At 39.6% G+C, this 13,978-nt stretch overlaps 1 protein-coding gene across 1 annotated transcript; it reads left to right on the forward strand.

Annotated features, from left to right (window-relative positions):
- The first annotated feature begins 2,596 nt into the window (after positions 1 to 2,596).
- dusp12 (dual specificity phosphatase 12) lies at positions 2,597 to 13,637 on the forward strand. The gene is made up of 6 exons (XM_073063326.1): positions 2,597 to 2,874; positions 4,568 to 4,681; positions 4,781 to 4,899; positions 5,586 to 5,676; positions 8,980 to 9,157; positions 11,835 to 13,637. Exons 1-6 carry the CDS (start codon positions 2,621 to 2,623, stop codon positions 11,994 to 11,996), a joined length of 918 nt encoding a protein of 305 aa, XP_072919427.1. The 5' UTR covers positions 2,597 to 2,620; the 3' UTR covers positions 11,997 to 13,637.
- The last annotated feature ends 341 nt before the right edge of the window (positions 13,638 to 13,978 follow it).

Consider the following 13,978-nt stretch of genomic DNA (forward strand, 5'->3'; position numbering starts at 1 on the left):
GAGGAAGCTATGGAATACTTGGTGACAGAGGACAAAATAGTACAAAGTCAGCATGGTTTCCATAAGGGCAAAGCTTGCCTGATGAACCCTGTTGGAATTCCTTAAGGAGATTACAAGTAGGATAGATAAAGGGGATGTAGTAGATGTTGTATATTTGGACTTTCAGAAGGCCTTTGACAAGGTGCCATATGTGAGACTGCATACCAAGTTAAAAGCCTGTGGTATTACAGGAAAGTCACTGGCATGGCTAGATCATTGGCTGATTGGTAGGAGACAGCAAGTGGGAATAAAAGGATCCTTGTCTGGTTGCCTGCCAGTGTGTGGTGGTGTTCTGCAGGGATTGGTGTTGGGACCACTTCTTTTTATGCTATATATCAATGATTTAGATGATGGAATAGATGGCTTTGTTGCCAAGTTTGCGGATGATACAAAGATTGATGGAGGTGCAGCTAGTGTTGAGGAAACAGGTAGGCTGCAGAAGGACTTAGTTAGCTTATGAGAATGGGCAAGAAAGTGGCAAATGAAATGCATGTTGGAAAATCCATGATCATGCACTTTGGTAGTAGAAATAAATGGGCAAACTATTTTCTAAATGGGGAGAAAATCCAAAAATTTGAGATGCTAAGGGACTTGGGAGTCCTTGTGCAGAACACCCTAAAGATTAACTTGCAGATTGAGTCAGTGGTGAGGAAGGCAAATGCAATGTTAGCATTCATTTCAAGAGGTCTAGAATACAAGAGCAATGGATGTGATACTGAGGATTTATAAGACATTGGTGAGGCCTCACCTTGAGTACTGTGAACAGTTTTGGGCTCCTCATCTTAGAAAAGATGTGCTGACATTGGAGAGGGTTCAGAGGAGGTTCACAAGGATGATTCCCGGAATGAAAGGGTTAGAATTTAGAAGGATGAGGGGGAGATCCTTCGAATGTTGAAAGGCCTAGAGTAGATGTGGAAAGGATGTTTCTCATGGTGGGGGAGTCTAGGACAAGTGGGCACAGCCTCAGGATAGAGGGACGTCCATTTAAAACAGAGATGTGGAGAAATTTCTTTAGCTAGAGGGTGGTGAATTTGTGGAATTTGTTACCACAGGTGAATGTGGAGGTCAGGTCGTTGGGTGTATTTAAGGCAGAGCTTGATTGGTTCTTGATTGGACACGGCATCAAAGGTTACGGGGAAATGCCGGGGAGTGGGGCTGAGGAGGGGAAGAAAGGATCAGCCATGACTGAATGGTGGAGCAGACTTGATGGGCCAAATGGCCTAATTCTGCTCCTATGTCTTATGGCCTTATATTGGAATGGGAATGGGAATAGGAAATAGAATTGAAATGGGTGGCCACTGGGAGATCCTGCTTCTTCTGGTGGACAGAGCGTAGCTGCTTGGCGAAGTGGTCTCCCAATCTACGTCTGGTCTTACTGATTTACAACAGGCCACACCAGGAGCACTGGATATAGTAGATGACCCCAAGGGACTCACAGACGAGGCGTTGCCTCACCTAGAAGGACAGTTTGGGAATCTGAGTAGGAGTGAGGGAGAATGTGTAGGGGCAGGTATGGAACCTATTCTGCTTGCAGGGATAAATACCAGGAGGGAAATCAGTGGGAAGGGATAAATGGACAAGGGAGTCACATGGGGAGCAGTCCCTAAAGCATAAATTCTACTTCCCATTCCCATTGACATGTTAGTCCATGGCCTCCTCTACTGCTGCAATGAGGCCACAGTCAGGCTGGAGGAGCAACACTTTGTATTCCGTCTGGGTAGCTTCCAACCTGATGGGATGAACATCGATTTCCCGAACCTCTTGTAATTGACCCTCCACCTTCACCATTCCCATTCATGTTTACCTCTCTCACATTATCTCCTTACCTGCCCATCATCTCCCTCTGGTGCTCCTCCTCCTTCCTTTTCTTCCATGGTCATCTACCCTCTCCTGTCAGATTCCCCCTTCTCCAGCCCATTGTCTCTTTCACCCACCAATTTCCCAGCTCTTTACTTCACCCCTCCCAATTTCACCCAATACCTACCGCCTTGTACTTCCTCCTCCCCTTCTTGCTCGAACTTCTCATCTTTTGTTTCCCATTCCTGATGAAGGGTCTTGGCCCGAAACGTCGACTGTACTCTTTTCCGTTGAATCTGCCTGGTCTGCTGAGTTCCTCCAACATTTGGTGTGTTGTGAGTATTGCAATGCCCAACTGAAGCTCTCCCACCTAACACCAACTTCCTGTCCCTTGGCCTGAATACTACATGCAGCAAATTATAAACACGAGAGTTTCTCAGACAACACACACAAGTTCTGGAGGAACTCAGCAGATTAGCAGAGACCATCCTTCTATAAATACTGCCTGTCCTGCTGAGTTCCTCCGGCATTTCTTGTGTGTTACTTTGGATCTGGCAGAATCTTTCATGTTTAGAGATTCTAAGATGCTGGAGGAACTCGGGAAGTCAGTCAGTATCTATGGAAGGAAATGAACAGTTGAGGTGCTGTTGAAGAGTTTTGACCCGAAATGTCAACTGCACCTTCCTCTCCAGAGACGTTACCACACGCACAGTCAGCGTGTGGCGTCACCGTACGCAGTGACATCACGGCCGGCGTGAGACAGCGTGCGTCTAGTTCCGCGGACATGATCGTGGTGAGGGGTGGCCTGTTCCTGGGAGCTGCCGGTGATGTGGCCCAGTCTCAGAGCCTGGCGGACCGCGGCATTTCTCATGTACTCACCGTTGACTCGCAGGAGCCCCCGCCTCTGGGGAACGTCTGCGCGAAATTCGTGCAGGCGCTGGACGAGCCCTCCACCGACCTGCTCAGCTTCCTGGACGAGTGTGTGGGCTTTGTGCAGCGGGCACAGGCTACAGCGGGCGCCGCAGTGTTGGTGCATTGGTACGGCGACTATTCATGCAACAGCTTTCCGGCTGGCAGTGGTACAGCGGTGCATCCACTGCTGCCTGCATTTCTCCATAAATAGACTCTGTTCTCCATCCTTTGCATTGGAAATTATATCTTGGACATATTTGCTGCAAACGAATAAGGCGCGTTGAAGATGCATTATTCAAAAGTTCCATCCCTATGAAAAGTTTTAATAAAGGATTTCCCTGCGGTGGAAAAGTTTACAACTTCAATCACAATCACGTTGCCAAAAATGTTGTTGTGAGAAATAGTAAACGGCGGTTTCACTGAATTGAACCCGTTGATCCAGTTTCTGCTTTGTGATGAGCAAAGCACTTTTCAAGTTCAATGATAAAAGTTAAATCATTTTTATCGGGCATGTTTCTTCTGATAACTGATGGATAGCAGCTTCAGATGAAACATCGTGCTCTGTAGATATTAAAGATACTCAAAAATGTATAAAAACTAGCATCAGTGCCATCCAGGTTGATAACTGCAATTTTGCTGTGTACGTAATCTGTTCATTGGACTAAAATTCTGATCTGGCATTTGTAATTTTGTTGGGACAAGACGAGTAGATTTTCTCTCATTAGGTTTCCCAATGCACTTCCATTTCTTTCTAAATTGATTTTGTAGTGTAATAACTTTTACAGTCTATCTGGTGTCTATAAATATAAAACTATTCTCATTCCCCAACCTCTTCCATTCTGAGCCCAGTTTCAGCCACTTGCCCAGCGTGCAAATGAAACTCCCTGCTTCAGCCATGTAACCTAGTCACGCCGGTTCCCCAGCTCATACTGGGGGCTAAAGAGACGGATGTGAATTAGTGAAATTATAAGCCAAATGACAGAGACTGAATTGAATTACATTGGAGACTTTCATCTTCTGGCATTATTTTCATTATTATTTATTCCATTTGGGTAGCCCCCAACTTAAATTGCTGTTTATTCTGTCTAGGTAGCCTCCAGCCTGATGGCATGAATATCAATTTCTCCTGGTAGGAAAAAGATCCCCCACCCTCTATTCCCCAGTATAAACTTTTACCTCTTCTCACCTGGCTACCAGTTCCCCTTGGCTCCCCTCTTTTCCTTTCTCCTATGGTTCACTCTCCTATCATCTTCTCCAGCCCTTGACCTTACCCATGCACCTGGATTTGTCTATCACCTTCCAGCTAGCCTCCATCCTGTACTGCCCCCCCCCCCCCCCATCTCTATTCTGGCATCTTCCCCTTTCTTCTCGGTCCTGATAAAGGGTCTTGGCCCAAAATGTTGACTGTCATTTCCATAGATGCTGCCTGACCTGCTGAGCTCCTCCAGCATTTTGTGTGTGTTGTTTTGGGTTGCCTGCATCTGCACAAATAGTCAGGTTTATTTTTAATTGCTTCTATTCAGACTGTAGGTACCAACATGCTCTACTTGGTCATCATTCTTACCTCCAATGCAATTAATCGGGTAATTGTACTATAGACATATTACTGGGACTACATTATTCCTGTGCTGGTCCATATTCTGGATTATTTGCTGATTTCCAGGGAAAATGAAACAAGGTTTTATTTTATATTACTTGTATTCAGCAGCACAGCATTATTATTTAGATTGACTTAAGGAAGATGTAGAATTAAACTTTTGAATGTTTGATCTTGGAGAGAAGATTTTCAAAGTTATTAGTAAACTGTTTTATTTCACAGTCATGCAGGAGTCAGCAGAAGCGCTGCTGTGATAACTGCTTTTATAATGAAAACCGATAACCTGAGTTTTGAAGAGGCATATGGTACACTTAAAGCCATTAAACCGGACGTCAGGTAGGGTTGATGTAGTTACTTGGGATTCCGTGTCACTATTTTAATTAATTATAGTATTTTAAAGGGAAAGCTTATAAAATATTTTGCTTTTGTTTTTAGGATAAATGATGGGTTTGTGAAGCAACTGAAGCTGTATGAAGCGATGGGCTGCAAAGTGGATTTAACAAGTGCTGATTACAAACAGTATCGACTTCAGAAAGTTACTGAGAAATACCCAGGTAATCTCATGCTGGCAGGATAAGTACAGAAACTGCTATGCAAATCCATCTTATGATTTGAATTTTCACTCAATTATTTTCCATTTCTTAACTCAAATTTGCTATTTTTACTGAATATGCAATTGTTCTATTAGCTCTCTTTGAATGTATAAAAGGTACCAGCTGTATGTGAATTCATTATGCGTAATGAGATTTTTGCTTTCTAATTTACATTTAGTTTATTGCTTTAGGACACCTATAGTTTTGCACAAAGCACATTTCTGGATCACTGAATCCTTTAACACTGTAACATTATTATCATACACTTTGCCTTTTACCTGAGTAATATTTTATTGATTTCAAAACAAAATTCTCAAGACCTCTGTGGTTTATCGAGCTCTTTTTACAATACGATTCTTTTCACCTAGCGGCTTCAGTAATAAGGAAAGAAAGTTAATTTGGGATCTTGTTTTATAAATTACAAATTTATGAGAATTGTGTCATCTGATCCTTTCTCACCAAGTGGCAGTTTAAATCCTGGGTGATCACGGTCTGAGACTGTATTTTTAATATATTTAACAAAAATGAAATTACTTTTTATGATCTATGTAACATACCACTTCAGCTTAATGTCATTCTTAATTTCTACGTATGTACAAGAAAATGATTTAAATTGCTTGCAAATACCTTTTTATCTATATCTGTAGAACTGCAGCATTTACCGAGGGAGTTATTTGCCTTGGATCCCATAAGTCTTGGGAAAACAAGTGAAGCAATCTACAGGTGCAGAAAGTGTAGGTGAGTGGGATTTCTTTCCCTGGATGATAGTTTAACAGCATTGCTTGGTTTTAGGCCATTAAAACCTTTAGTGAGCTTCTATCAACATGCATTGTGTTCTGGACAGATACATGCCTTAGTAAAGTGGGTGACAGAACCCTGTCAATCTGATTTTAAAATGTCAGCACTCAGTTGTTGAAGTGGTTCCAAAGTTCTACCAACATTAGTACATAGACATTCTCTCCTGAAACAATGCTCTAATATTAATTTAGCATTTATCATTCTGATCTCTCTAAATCCATTAAAATGTTATAAGGTGCAGTGCCCAGACCTCCAGCTGTGGTTTAACCAATCCTTTTAACATGTCTGCTTGTAATCTGAGACTTTGATTTTATTTTTTGTAACTGGCATTTCTAGGGACTTATAAAGCTCCTTGATTTCCATTTAGCATTTCATCATTAGATTACAGTGCATTTACTGTGGCATGCAAAAGTTTGGGCACCCCTGGTCAAAATTTCTGTTACTGTGAATAGTTAAGTGAGTAGATGATGAACTGATCTCCAAAAGTCATGAAGTTAAAGATGAAACATTCTTTTCAACATTTTAAGCAAGATTAGTGTATTATTTTTGTTTTGTATAATTTGAGTGGAAAAAAAAGCACCATGCAAAAGTTTGGGCACCCCAAGAGATTTGAGCTCTCAGATAACTTTTACCAAGGTCTCAGACCTTAAATAGCTTGTTAGGGGTATGGCTTGTTCACAATCATCATTAGGAAAGGCCAGGTGATGCAAATTTCAAGGCTTTATAAATACCCTGACTCCGCAAGCCTTGTCCCAACAATCAGCAGCCATGGGCTCCTCTAAGCAGCTGCCTAGCACTCTGAAAATTAAAATAATTGATGCCCACAAAGCAGAAGGCTATAAGAAGGTAGCAAAGTGTTTTCAGGCAGCCGTTCCCTCAGTTCATAATGTAATTAAGAAATGGCAGTTAACAGGAATGGTGGAGGTCAAGTTGAGGTCTGGAAGACCAAGAAAGCTTTCCGAGAGAACTGCTCTTAGGATTGCTAGAAAGGCAAATCAAAAACCCCATTTGACTGCAAAAGACCTTCAGGAAGATTTAGCAGACTCTGGAGTGGTGGTGCACTGTTCTACTGTGCAGCAACACCTGCACAGATATGACCTCATGGAAGAGTCATCAGGAGAAACCCTTTCCTGCGTCCTCACCACAAAATTCAGCGTCAGAAGTTTGCAAGGGAGCATCTAAACAAGCCTGATGAATTTTGGAAACAAGTCCTATGGACTGATGAAGTTAAAATAGAACTTTTTGGCCACAATGAGCAGAAGTATGTTTGGAGAAAAAGGGTGCAGAATTTCATGAAAGAACACCTCTCCAACTGTTAAGCACGGGGGTGGATCGATCATACTTTGGGCTTGTGTTGCAGCCAGTGGCACGGGAACAATTCACTGGTAGAGGGAAGAATGAATTCAATTACAGTCGGCCCTCCTTATCCACGGATTCTGCATGCGCGGATTCAACCAACCGCAGATCGGGAAAACCCAGAAGTTCTCTCTCCAGAACTCATTGTTGGAGTATGTACAGACTATTTTTTCTTGTCATTATTCCCTATACAATACAGTATAACAATTATTTACATAGCATTTACATTGTATTAGGTATTATAAGTAATCTAGAAATTACTTAAAAGTACAGGCAGTCCCTGGATTATGAATGAGTTCCATTCCTGAGTCCGTCTTTAAGTCGGATTTGAAATCGGAACGGGTACATCCGGTATTATTTAGCGTCAGTTAGTCAAAGGTTTTCTTAGCATATAGTACATATTTTACCTTTCTATGCATATAAAAAACTTAAGAAACATACGTATTTCAATAATTAAACCACTGTGTTGCTTAGTAATAATTCATCGGGGCAGGGCCTTTCACATGCTCAATTAAAATTGTTCCGATCGTTGACCGACTGTAGCCTAACACTTTTCCAATGACCGATGGCGTTTCATCTCTTTCCGATCACTTTATTATTTTCACCTTACTTTCAATCGTGATCGTGATTATTTTCGTGAACAGAAACACTGTGGATTCAGAGCTGCACCGGGTCCTAATGTCCACCTCACTGAGGCATATTAAATAAAGTCTGTGGTTCCGCTGGGTCCTAAAGACTGATTAAGGTTAAATAAGGAACTTGAGCATCCGCATTTTTTGGTATCCGCGGGGGTCTCGGGACCAATCCCCTGCGGATAAGGAGAGCCGACTGTAAATACCAGCAAATTCTGGAAGCAAACATCATACCGTCTGTAAAAAAAAGCTTAAGATGAAAAGAGGATGGCTTCATAATGATCCTAAACATATCTCAAAATCCACAATGGACCACCTCAAGAGGTGCAAGCTGAAGGTTTTGCCATGGCCCTCACCATCCCCCGACCTAAACATCATCGAAAATCTGTGGATAGACCTCAAAAGAGCAGTGCATGCAAGACAGCCCAAGAATCTCACAGAACTAGAAGCTTTTTGCAAGGAAGAATGGGCGAAAATTCCCCCAAACAAGAATTGAAAGACTCTTAGCTGGCTACAGAAAGCGTTTACAAGCTGTCATACTTGCCAAAGGGGGTATTACTAACTACTGACCATGCAGGGTGCCCAAACTTTTGCTTCGGGCCCTTTTCCTTTTTTGTTACTTTGAAACTAAAAGATGGAAATAGAAAATTAACCTTGCTTAAAATATTAAAGAAATGTGTCATCTTTAACTTTATGCCTTTTGGAAATGAGGTCATCTTTTACTTACTTAGCTATTAGCAGTAATGGAAATTTTGACCGGGGTGCCCAAACTTTTGCATGCCACTGTACCTGTATTGAAATCCAGGTGGCATAGTTTTGCCAATTTACATAATGTTTTCTTGTGTACTTGTATGAATTGCATAATAATTACTGCCTGCAAATATTCATGATGTTCAATTGAGTCAGACCAGTCTTTATGTTCTACATGAGCCTTTTTCTTCTTTTTCATCTAATCCTGTGAGTGAAAATGTTTTGATGGAGATGTACTAAAGCTACAACCCAACAGTTCACAATCTCCTTGAAGTTTCCATTTGTGCAACTGTTTTATAATTTTCACTGTCAAGTATGTAGATTTTCATTGTAAGGTTTCTTCTTTTAAAATATAATTTTAGGCGTTGTTTATTTCGTGGCTCAAGTAGTTTGACTCAGTTCACAATCTCCTTGAAGTTTCCATTTGTGCAACTGTTTTATAATTTTCACTGTCAAGTATGTAGATTTTCATTGTAAGGTTTCTTCTTTTAAAATATAATTTTAGGCGTTGTTTATTTCGTGGCTCAAGTAGTTTGACTCATGAACCTGGAACTGGAGCAACAGCGTTTGCTCACAAGAGGTTGTCTCAAAGCCAGAGGTGGGATCAGACTAGATGTACATCATATTTCATTGAACCTGTGCAGTGGATGGAGCCTTCACTACTTGGTGTTTTGGATGGACAGGTAAATTAGTATAGATAGTGCTAACGGAGACGGGTATCTAAGTCCAAGTGAAATTGATTCTTGCTTTATATTGTAGGTTTCCTAAATTTCAAGGTGTGTGCAACTGAAAGAAAAATACCACATTGTGTATAACTCTCAATATAGTTTATGTCAATCAATTTTCAGCATAGGTTAAGCTCTACATCTCAAAAGTATATCCAATATTTTTCATTAGTGTAACAGGATTGCATTGATCAAATAGCCTCAATGTGACTTTTGATGCAAAAAAGTAAAATCAAGGTGGATAAATGAAAAATATTCCTCTATGAAATATCAAAATTTAACTACCGGTATTTAATAGAACATAGAATAGTACAGCACATTACAGGCCCTTTGGCCCACAATGTTGTGCTGACCCTCAAACCCTGCCTCCCATATACCCCCCCACCTTAAATTCCTCCATATACCTTAGTAGTCTCCTTAACTTCACTAGTGTATCTGCCTCCACCACTGACTCAGGCAACCTTCCTCTAATATCCCCCTTGAACTTCCCTCCCCTTACCTTAAAGCCATGTCCTCTTGTACTGAGCAGTCGTGCCCTGGGGAAGAGGTGCTGGCTGTCCACTCTGTCTATTCCTCTTAATATCTTGTACACCTCTATCATGTCTCCTCTCATCCTCCTTCTCTCCAAAGAGTAAAGCCCTAGCTCCCTTAATCTCTGATCATAATCCATACTCTCTAAACCAGGCAGTATTCTGGTAAATCTCCTCTGTACCCTTTCCAATGCTTCCACATCCTTCCTATATTGAGGCGACCAGAAGTGGAAATGTTTAAAAATGTTTTCATCATGAAGGCCAGGTTAATGTAGGTAAGTAAAAATAGTTAGGTAGTCGCTTGAACTAAGGAGATGTAATAGACAAGTATGTTTGTTAAGTCTATTTGTGGGTATTAAAAATATTTAAAATAGTCTGCTGGTATTGGGAATCAAATGACAGTATGTCTATGCTTTAATGCTTCAGTATTTATTTACCTGAATTTGTTATTAAGAGCTGAATTACCTTCAGCTTTCAGTAAGGTTATTTTTGAACAGGAAGATAACGCCGTCTTGACTGGCCACTGTTACCTCTGACATGCAAACTTCCATCAAAAAGCTTCAAGAAGTCTGCTGCCACAACAGATTAACTGAATGTCATTCTGGTCAGAGGCTGTGGCAGAACTCAAGCCCCCTGTCATTCTTGAGTGTTCCTTAACATTTTGTGAACACTTGGCAAAAACCGTCAGTAAACATTGAAGTGGGAATTACCTTTATTGATTAACCGCCTGCAACCATGTGAGGAACAAAGGCCCGAGAGTCTGGTTACGGTATTTACTTCTGCTGTATTTCACTGGCACAATATTGTACCCAACCTGCACCTAATCACCCCACACTAACTGGTTGGTGCCCAAGTCAACAGAATGCTCTTCCCCCTCCCCACTCCTTTGATATTCACACTTTCCAAGCATAATAGCACAAAGATGCTACACAGGGTTGCATCAGCAAATTTGTAGTCGGAGTATGCAGGAACTTAAGATTTATCAGTACCCACGACCCTGTATAACTATCTGTCATCCCATCTAACTGTACTTGCAATTGTCAGTCACTTTTGCTGATAAAATGGAGGGAGACATGGCTAACAGATTTCACAGCCCCTCCTCAGTTCCTATTGACTGTTTCTTCAAGCGGATACCCAGTTAACATGAATGTGCACTCTTAAATTGTTTCCATACTTGCCTTAACCGACAGGTAGTCCACCCGTTCAGATGCAATTCCTGTAAGAATCCCTTACTCAAGTGTCAGAAAGTTAAGAGAGTGCTTCATATTGACATTTTTCTACTCTTTAACTTTGAGGGAAGGCTATTAGAATTAAACACTTCTCTGGTGTCACTGCAGTATTGCTTGGATGAGTAAACACCAAAAATCAAAGTTTCATTGAAGTACCTGGAATATTTTTGATTTTAATGATCTGTATAAAACCAGTTTTTGTTGAATATAATTCCTAAGACGCTGTCCCCACTGGCAAAATTGAAAGATTTATTTGACACACACACAGAAACATAAAAATAATAGTGAAGTGCATCACTTGCATCAAATCAATCAGTGAGGATTTCACTGGGATGCCCACAATTTACTAACCCGAACTGTTTACCTTTGGAATGTGGGAGGAACAGAGCACCCAGAAGAAAAGCAAATGCCTAGGAGAAAACGTATAGGCTCTTTGCAGCCCTAATCAGTGGTCCATATTCTGTTGCTAAATTGTTTGCTCTCTCAGCATAAACGTGAAGTATGTGAAGCAGTGGAGAAGATTCAGAAGGGAGGAGTTGAAATTTTAAAAGTGGGTCCTTTTAGAAGGATCGTTATAGTATGCAGGAGTCTAGAATAGAAAAATAGCCTGAACGACCACCTAAACCAGTTTAAAATAGTTCTGAAGGTAAGTACGTAATATCAAATTGAATAAGTAAACTATTTTACTTTGGGCTACTGTACTAATGACAAAGATGGTCTTACAATAGAAATCCATTCATCCTTTCTATGTAAACAATAGGAAAGGTTTCCCAATGACTGAATCCTGCCTATGGCATATTGTCTCTTGTCAGTTAAATGGAAGATAACATGTATATTATTGTTTTAATTTCTTTTTAATATTTTGCTATTTTTCAGTTGCTTTGCCCAAAATGCAACTGCAAGCTGGGATCTTTCAACTGGTACGGTGATCAGTGTTCCTGTGGACGTTGGGTGACTCCTGCTTTCCAGATTCACAAGAATCGAGTTGATGAAATGAAACATTTAAATTTCATGAGTGTGGGAAATGTGAATAGTTGAATAGTACATCCAGTGGATTGTATCTGAAAAAATAATTAAGTGGAGGAAAATTTTATCCTTGTTCCATCTTAATCTAAGCTGCAGATCCTGAGGAATGCTGCAATAACTTGAGGTGGTTATCATTTTCCTTGCAAATATATCTAAATATCCGCTATTGTACTGCAAGCCATTTTATTTAGTACACCAAGAACTATTAAAATATCCTTGAAAGTCCTATGGTTTCATCTAGCTCTTGATAAATTTCATATGGACAGGCAAGTTCTTCTCTTTGATTCACCTCAACCAAAACATATGGCATGAAGGTTAACATTCTTTTAGGAGACTTTTGGATAGGTACATGGAACTTAGAAAAATAGAGGGCTATGGGTAAACCTAGTAATTTCTAAGGTAGGGGCATGTTCAGCACAACTTTGTGGGCCAAAGGGCCTCTATCGTGCTGTAGGTTTTCTATGTTTGCATGACCAAAGATTAAAATCGACACACAGAACAAAAATGATTTAAAAAAACATGGAGAGGCTGTCCCTATCATGAAGTAATCAAATGGGAACTTCTGAAGAGTTAAATGTTGCCCTGCTCCTTCAAAACTTCACTTCCATTTAAGGATGTAAAGTCAATTTTCGTAGCTACTGGCTACCCACTATCCACTCCAGAATCAATATTAGAGACAGTTTTTTTTTAAAGAATATTATACTATTAACAGAAACCTTTAATTTCACAAATGGAACATTTCATTGAGAAGTTACATTGGAAATTCAAAGAAAATAAAAATATCTTAATCCCATCTATTTTAACAAATATCCACTAGATGGCACTCCATTACGCTGAAGTGTGGGCCGGAACAGTACTTGTACTGCCACCTTCTGACCCAGAGTAGAGTGCTGTTACTAAACCAGAGCTATCACCTGATACCAAATTGGTTTGATGTTTAGTTGGTGAGAGGTACATTTTCAATAAAGAAGTTATGTCACAAAATTAAATATAAATTGTATTAAAAGATTTAATGGTAGAGATTTACAAAACATTATTGACTTTAACAGTATGATACTATTCATCAGGACATGCTAATTCAGAGTATAAATAATGACAATGAAAATAATTTCTTAAATGTTAGATTACATGTTGAATACTTAAGCACATATTTAGTATTTATATTTGTAGCATGCAATAACACAGGTAAAGTCTTGTAGACTGTAAAAATGTGTAAAAATAGATTTTCGCAGCATTGCTTGTTGAAATTTGGATTATGTTGACAAAACAAAGAAGCTTTATATTGTATATTTTCCATTACTTCAAAATATTTCATAGAATATTTCATTTCATAAACTATTTCATTGTTCTACACTATATAATGAATGCTTGTTTAAATCTGATTTATTTTTAGAATAAAAATTATAGTTAGCATATATTTGTAAACACAAGAAGCTTTATGAATTATTTGAATAATGTTTGCTCGATACAACACGAGCTCGTGGTATGCAATTTAACTGACATATGAGGAATATATCCAAATCATTCCCAAGATGTTAACAACTAACAGCGTTCCATGGTATGTTCCTATTTTAGTTAGCAAAAAAGCTAAAAATGCACCAAGCATTAAATATGATTCCTTTTGTTGATACAAATAAAAACATAAAATAGAAATATTGTGTTGAATAATTAGGTTGGTACTCAATGATAAATTAATAAATACAGTATTTCAAGAAATTACATTAGTAAGGAAACTTATCCACCCTTGAATGTTGTTGATAGGATACTCTGACAATATTCTTCTAATCAGAGTATTTGATGTAGTAACACATACTGTGGTGATGAATTTTTGTCTGATATGCAGAAGCAGGGAGGACTTAAAAGTATCAGAAAAGTGGGAAACTATAGAGGGAATGATCTTTTGGACTGGTGGACAATAGAGAACAGTGATGTATTTTAGAGATGGAGTGGATGAAGACAGGATTTTGAGATTTGAAGCTGGCGTGAAATTGAGG

The sequence above is a fragment of the Hemitrygon akajei genome, chromosome 12 (assembly GCF_048418815.1).
Source record: "Hemitrygon akajei chromosome 12, sHemAka1.3, whole genome shotgun sequence".
NCBI lineage: Eukaryota > Metazoa > Chordata > Chondrichthyes > Myliobatiformes > Dasyatidae > Hemitrygon > Hemitrygon akajei.

Excerpts from the sequence above, each read along its gene's own strand:
- dusp12 (XM_073063326.1), top strand. The coding sequence starts at position 2,621 with ATGATCGTGGTGAGGGGTGGCCTGTTCCTGGGAGCTGCCGGTGATGTG. Across the intron at positions 4,682-4,780 it reads GCCATTAAACCGGACGTCAG|GATAAATGATGGGTTTGTGA; the intron begins GTAGGGTTGATG and ends TTTTGTTTTTAG. Across the intron at positions 5,677-8,979 it reads TACAGGTGCAGAAAGTGTAG|GCGTTGTTTATTTCGTGGCT; the intron begins GTGAGTGGGATT and ends ATATAATTTTAG.